Source organism: Bidens hawaiensis, unplaced genomic scaffold (genome assembly GCF_021521415.1).
Source record: "Bidens hawaiensis isolate Kalapana, Puna unplaced genomic scaffold, B.hawaiensis_p1.1 tig00026235_1, whole genome shotgun sequence".
NCBI lineage: Eukaryota > Viridiplantae > Streptophyta > Magnoliopsida > Asterales > Asteraceae > Bidens > Bidens hawaiensis.
In genome coordinates, this window is record NW_027494229.1 from 304,182 (window position 1) to 311,766 (window position 7,585).

Below are 7,585 nucleotides of genomic sequence, written 5' to 3' on the forward strand. Positions count from 1 at the left end.
AGAGCGGCTGTACCCTCGAATTTCATCACAAATTGGTTTCCTCGTGATGCCCAAACCCCGTTACTACATACCAGTTTTGTGGCTGCCCTGATGATGGTGGTTGGCAGGTGGTGGTAGTAGATGGAGGTGATTGTGGCTAGGAGAGATAGAGGTGAGAGAAAGAGAAGAGATTAGGAGAGAGTTTGTGTGATTGTTATATATAATCTTTATAGTTATTAAATAAACATGGAATGTTACAAAAGCACATTCATGTGTCTTGCATATGATCATATTTAACAGAAAATTTTAACTGGGTTAGGACATATGACAAGACATGATAGAGTTTTTAAATATAAAGGGTGTTTTCTTTTATTAAGTTTGCTAAATGACGTTAACTGAAAAAGCATGCAAACATAAATGACTAGTTTTGCTATTATGTCTTGTTAAATGGTTGAGATATAAACTAGACTTAAATTTATTTTCTAAAATGTTCCGGCAGCTAGAAAAATGGTTATATGACTATCGTTCTTTGGAAACGTGGGGTTCACGATCTTAATTTTTATACATGAAAGTCAAATTCCAGCCGCCTACAGTCGTGTTTTCAATTTACCAAATGAATCTGATTGTTTTTTCGAATACACCCCTTCTACCATTGTTAACCTTAAATTTATTTTGTCGTTGCATATGTCAGAAGCAACAGACATTCTGGTTCAATGACATGATGGTGATGATTAAGGTTGGGGTCTTTAACATCTCAAGTTTGAAACCTGACTCAAGAGAGTTTTCCCACAGTGATGGGTTTTCTTCTTGAAGGTGTTGATGGGTAAGTCATATATAAAACGTCAAATAAATATGAACGATTAATATTCTGTCTTAAGAAAATTCACTCAAATATCATATGTTTCCAAACGCTTTTGAAAAAAGAAATTGCATGTGCTAGGAGTTTTAGCGCCAGTTAGAGAAATTATACAATTAAATTGGTTACTCCAAGAATACCATATAACTGATTATTTTTACCACCAACACATGCACATAAAACAAAAGGTGACAAAATACCATTATAATATTTAGGTTGCACGTAAACCGGGTACTAAAACAAGGCTTTTGCCTTAAAAGAATACATATATTAAAAAACTAAATCTTAGTTCTGTAACTTTACTTCAAAATTCGCATTCAAAAAGCATTACCCTTGTAACGTAACAAAATGATATCATAACTGTAAAAAAAAAACCCTTAAGTAATTTATCTTAGTAGTAATATTTAACTTAAAAAACAAAGCTAAGAAGTATAATAAAAATAGTAATATAAAAAAGAGGAAACACTCCAGTTACTAAAATAGATGTGAGAGACACATTTGACCCATCCATCATCCTATACCTTTAGATCTAGCCACCCACTCAAAACAGATCCCTAATCAATCAATCAATCAATCAATCCAACATCTAGCCTCCATTTTTACTCTCTTCTGTGTGTTAAAATGTACGAACCACCTTCCCCGGAGGATCCCCCCATCACCACCGTCCAAAACATATCCAATCACTTCTCCAAACTCTACCTCAACCACAAAGCAGCAGCGTGTTTGACCAAGTCACAAAGTCAAAGAACCCAAAAGCCCCATTATTACTACTTCAATAAACCACTCAAGGAGGAGAAGAAACCTAAACAAAAAGAAGAAGACAAAATCAAGAGAGCCATTGTAGTAAGTCAGAAGCAAGAAAATGATGATGATGATGATGATGAAATGAAGAAGAAATTACCAAAAGGGTATAATAATAATAATAATAATAATAATAATAATAATATTGAAAAGCCAATAGCAATAGGGATGAGGAGGGGTAGAAGGCGGTCATTTGGCAGCAGCTCACAAGCTGAGTTGACTGACTTCTTTGCTTGTAATGGGGTCAAAGTGGTTTCTGCTGACATGCCTCCTTATATGCAGATTCATCTTGTTGACCTCACTAGAACTACTTATGATAGATTGGAAAAATTCACTGCTAAAACACTAGCTTTCACTCTAAAAAAGGTAACCTTTATTTTTTTATTATTATTTTTTTTTGTGATAACCCTTTGCAAAATATTTGATATGCATAAGCCCTTTACAATGAATGTGAATTGGTAGGTAGTTAGGTAGGTCAAATTAATCAGCAGCAACATTTATTAAATTAATGATTTGTGTGTGCAGGAGTTTGATGGAGTTTATGGACCAGCATGGCATTGTATTGTGGGATCAAGTTTTGGATCATTTGTGACACATTCAGTTGGTGGGTTTATGTATTTCTCAATGGATCACAAGATTTATGTTCTTCTCTTCAAGACTGCTGTTCAAAGAGCACATTGATGATGATCATTTCTTCATACAGAAAGAAACTGTACAATTTTTGCTGTAACCACTTGTACCTCATGCATCAATAGTTGTATTTTAAGCTCTGAATGGATTATTATAGCATGTTTTCACATCAACTGTCTCTTCCACAATCAATGCCATAATTTTGTTTTCAGGGTCAAACTTGGTATTTAACATGATTTAATTAGGACACAAGTTTGTATTATTATTTCAACCCTTTGACCAATAAAATAAATACATACCATTATATTGTTCAACCAAATTAGACAAACAACCAAACAAATTAGATTATTAGGAAAAAGTTAAGAACTGAAAGAAGCAAAACCACCTTATAACGTGCAAGAACATATGTTAACATTTAAGAAAGTCAGAAATTATACCATACCATGTTGAACAAAACACAAACAACATATGAAACCAAAGTTTACAATTCAAAATTCCATCAAGAAGTTGCAGACCAAAAGCAAACAACCTCATACTGTACAACATATATTGACTTTTATGGTCAAACTTAGAAACATATTCCACAATGTGATAGGGATCAAACAAATCTGGTTTGATGATGGAAGTACAACATTGTTTCACAACAATTCCAGCAAACATGTCTCAAGTAATAATTTGTTGGGCTGTTACGGATGGAGAAACGAGAGCATCTATGTTAACATCACTTGGAGTGAGCGATATGACTTGTGCACCTCTAATATGACACCATCTTCTACTATTTGAACCGAACAAGATAGTGCAACTGCGTAAAGAATTCAACGCCAGATAACAAAATAGAATTATCTAATTAGTATAAAAGAAGAGTTTGATGCCACAAAGTGAGTACTTTTTGTTATTGTATATGTATTAATGGTTTTGAGAAATGAATCATGTGTTGGTGTTGGCTGGGTGGTGATGTTGGTGAGGGAACTTGTGTATGCCGGTTTGGAACTCAGGTTCAAGTTTCCGAAGCAACAAATCATTGTTTTAATTTTTTAATTGTGTTATATATTTCTTAATTTCTCATATCTATACAACTTACTTTTGAAACCAAAATGTAAAAGGAAGATATTGGTATTTAATCCATTTAGATATATAACTTTCAATAACAACCATCAAACTTATAATTCTTGTCTATGTCATTTAGTTAACGTGTTTTTCGTTGTGTAAAATAGTATAAAGCGATGCTTAAGCATAAGTTAATAAACTTATAAGTTGTTAAAATAAATTTGTTGTGTGTTTGTATTTAAATATGCTAATATAAAATAAATTAATTCACATGACAGTAGAAAAAAAAAGGCAGATTGAGTTAACTTGTAATTTGACAACTGTTTGTGCCGGTTTGTAACCAGTGTTCGAATCCCTAATGTAGCAAATCATTGTTTCATTTTTTTAATTGTGTTATTTATGTTTTTGTGAATGGTTTATCTTTCAACATTAACTTTAGCGTGGACCGGATAGTTGTGTTGTTAAGTGAAACCGATTGAGTATGCACCCAATCACCGTATTTTGTTTTAGTATCGGTACAGTAATGAAAACTGATAGGATACCAATTTTGTTTTTATTTTTTGTTTTTTAGTTATGGTATCATAAAGAACGTGACAGAGACTGGCCAAATTTGTGTAGACTCATCGCCTCAACGCTCGGGTTTTACCAAAGCCCGAGCTTTACTGACCTACGCCACCTCATTGGTACACCTAAGTTTTTAAATTGTTTTTTTAGTTCTGATGCCATAATGCACATAATCAAAACTAGCCGAATTCGTGTCGACTTGCTGCCTTAAAGACGGGACCTACAATGTTTGAGTTTTAGCAACGCTCGAGTTTTACCTGTTGCGCCGGGTAAAACACTAGTTCTTGTTTAATAAAGTTTGCTGTTTACGTGGTTGCTTCCAGTTTCTTTGTGTTGCAAGTTCTTGGTACTTTGATAGGAACGTGTCATAGTATCTACTTGCAAAACAATAACCAATGAAATGGGATAAATTAAGGTAGTTAAAAAAAAAACCAAAATACCCTTATGGCTCATGCACTAAATTGGTATAGAAAGAAGTATGGAAAAAATTAGAACAATGAATCAAATGCAAGTCCTTTATTAAAATCAAAAGATAAAAGTCATCGGATAAATCCATAATTCCGAACAATGAATCAATCACTTAGGAGAAATTACCAGGTAACTGTTACGTATCAAACGAGTAAACGAGCTAAAGACGGAGAAGAATCATTCACAACTCCTGCTTATGTATATGAACATATTACAACTATAACCCTGCACTATCTAACAATTATAGTTTAGTCCCTCTGTTATTTACCACCTAACATTAAAAACTCAACCCAAAAGACTAGTCTGATAGGTGAGGGAACCCATTTGGCTTATAAACCCCACATCAGTTGCCCATACAACCAATGTGGGACAAGTCTCATACCTTGCAATCGTTTCAGTCCGTAACAATGAACCCTCCTTAAGGGCCAACGTCCTCATTGGTCACGACTGGCTCACTCCAGGCCACCACTTTGAGTACTCGTTGGTCACGGCCACGTTGGTCACGGCTGGCTCACTCTAGGCCACCACTCCGAGTCCTCGTTGGTCACGGCTGGCTTCCTCCAGGCCACCACTCCGAGGTTGGCTCTGATACCAATGTTATAAGCCAAACAGAAGAACTCATCCCAAAAGACTAGTCTGATAGGTGAGGGAACTCATTTGACTTATAAACCCCACATCAGTTGCCCATACAACCGATGTGGGACAAGTCCCATACCTTGCAATGGTTTCAGTCCGTAACAGTAACAGAAGCAGGTCAACAGGCTCATCTGCAGCATAACTGCACTGCAATAAACACAAATTAGCATATTAGAACATAAAACCCTTTTCAAGATTAAATAGCGACAAAATGAACAAGTACTAACCATCTTTACGACCATTCCATCAATCATCATCAACTTTCACTTTCACTCCCTACATGTGACTTTTCTTATTACATAATGAGTCATTCAGCCCGACCTTTTGTTTTATTTTTCCTTCCCTTCCCTTCAAACGTATAATTAAAACAAATCTAATTATATCCTTTCAAATCATAAAGCCTATAACCGTGTTCACCAACTTACCGTCATAAAATTTAAGACCAACAAAACTCAGGTTTTACCGACTCACCACCGCAACACCCGAACCACAACGCTTGGGTTTTACCAACACCTGTATTTTATCGATCGAATAAACGCTGTTTTAAATATATATTTTTTCATAATTTAATCTTTTTACATATTAATTTAACGATTATTTTTCCTTTTAGGTGAAAACGCTTGAATTTTACCAACGTTGTTTATAACGTAACGAACGTAACCGATGGTTACCAAATTCTCCTCGACTCGCCGTCGTAAAACTCGGGTTATACCAACGTCTAGGTTTCAACGTCCGGGCTTTACCAAACGAATAAATGTTGTCTTAAATATATTTAGTTTTTCATATGTTAATTTGGTGAATCTATTTTTTTTGGCCCTAACTCTGGTACTGTTACGAACGTAGCCGACACCGACCAAATACATGCCGACTCGCCTCCACAACACTCAACTTTTACCAATTGAATAAACATTGTGTGACATTCGTCAAAATCGGGTCCTATTTTTACTCGTTTGTATTCGTTTATGATTCGTTTATTATGTAAAGCGATCTGTTTTGTAAACCGAAACTTATGATATAATCAAAATGATGGTTTTTATGTTACAATATTGTTTTACACTTGTTGGGTCTTGAAAACATCTATTTCGGGCCTCAAAACGCGTTAAAATCACTTAAAACGAACTCCGGGGGGCCAAAACTGCCATTTTTGAAACATTGAAATCACCAGCCACCACCCCATCACGCTACGCGATGGGGGACCTCCTTTGTGGTCGTGTGGCATGATCTGGTGCAGACCAGATTGTCTCCCATGTTCCCTTGTTGGTTCTTTGGTCCATTAAATCTGAGTTTTACCCTCTAAATCACTTGTTTAACCCCTCTAAGCTTATCCTATAAATACAAGGCCCTCTCTAACATTAATCCCTACTCATAAATCTTTTCTCACTCAAATTCAAAGATCATACAAGGTTATTTTCATGTTTATGTCGGGTTTGACTTCCAAAGTCAAACTGAAGTAGTTTTTCGTTTTTGTTTGCTAACTTAGTCTAAACTAATACTTGAATCATATGGCACAACATATATATAATATACACCCCTTGTTACCTTTGGTAGTTACTTTTCCGGCCCCGGTTGGTTAAGTCTCAGGCCTCGTAAGACAAGGCTTCATGGAGGACTTGGTGATCTTGATATATATATATATATATAAAACTTGTTTATACATACTAACCATGTCTAACTTCTGCTCATTTTAGTTTGTTTGTTATATTTACAAGTTTCATGGTTAAGGGTTCTAAGAGTCTAGCCTCGGTCTAACCGTAAATAGCTCTAGACCGTAAACCGAACTTTGTTTACTAGTTTTTGTTAAATAATTGTTTAAACATGCTTTATGTTTTGATTTAAGTTTCTTAGATCATTTTTATAAGTTCTATGGTTATGGGTTTGTAGATTCTAAACTCGGTCTTAACCCGAAACTAGATCCGAACCGAAAATCGAACTTTCGTTTAAAGACTTTATTGTTAACTTTTTGGTTGTAAAACTTAAGTTTCATCATTTGTAAGTTATTATACAAGTTCTTGGATATTTGGGCATGTGGAGACCATTTATGAACTTATTGTAAAATGGAAACCGAACCAAACCGAACTAAACCGATTTTCACTCGCTTAAGACACACAAGTGTGTTTTTAGCTATCAAGACTTGTATATTTATTTAAAAATACTTTACAAACTGATTTTAAATATTTTATTAAAGTACTTGGGATGTTGAATCCAACTTGATCTTATAACAAAGTTTGGACCGACAAAACCGAACACTCACTTAACGTGCGCTGTTAGTTCTAAAAAAATAAAACTACATACTTGGTTAAGTGTTAATATATTTTTATGAGTTATCTCATAACATTTAATATTTTGGAAAGTTGACTTTGGGTTTGACCAATTATCAAGACCCGAACCAACAACCCGAACACTCGTTAAAAACCCGTTTCAGTATCTATATTCCAAAGGGACTTGTATTTTTGCATTTTTACCCACCTTATTACTTAACATAGGTTGAGTAAATATTAAGGTTAGATACTTTAACCCGGTTTCGAGCAAACTTACATTTTTAAAGGGTTATTATTACAATTTCTTAAATAGTTGCTTTTTAAACCATAAACTTTAAATGCTTAC

At 34.7% G+C, this 7,585-nt stretch overlaps 1 protein-coding gene across 1 annotated transcript; it reads left to right on the forward strand.

The window, feature by feature from the left end:
- Positions 1 to 1,456: 1,456 nt before the first annotated feature.
- LOC143573192 (uncharacterized) lies at positions 1,457 to 2,435 on the forward strand. The gene is made up of 2 exons (XM_077058133.1): positions 1,457 to 2,002; positions 2,162 to 2,435. Exons 1-2 carry the CDS (start codon positions 1,457 to 1,459, stop codon positions 2,315 to 2,317), a joined length of 702 nt encoding a protein of 233 aa, XP_076914248.1. The 3' UTR covers positions 2,318 to 2,435.
- The last annotated feature ends 5,150 nt before the right edge of the window (positions 2,436 to 7,585 follow it).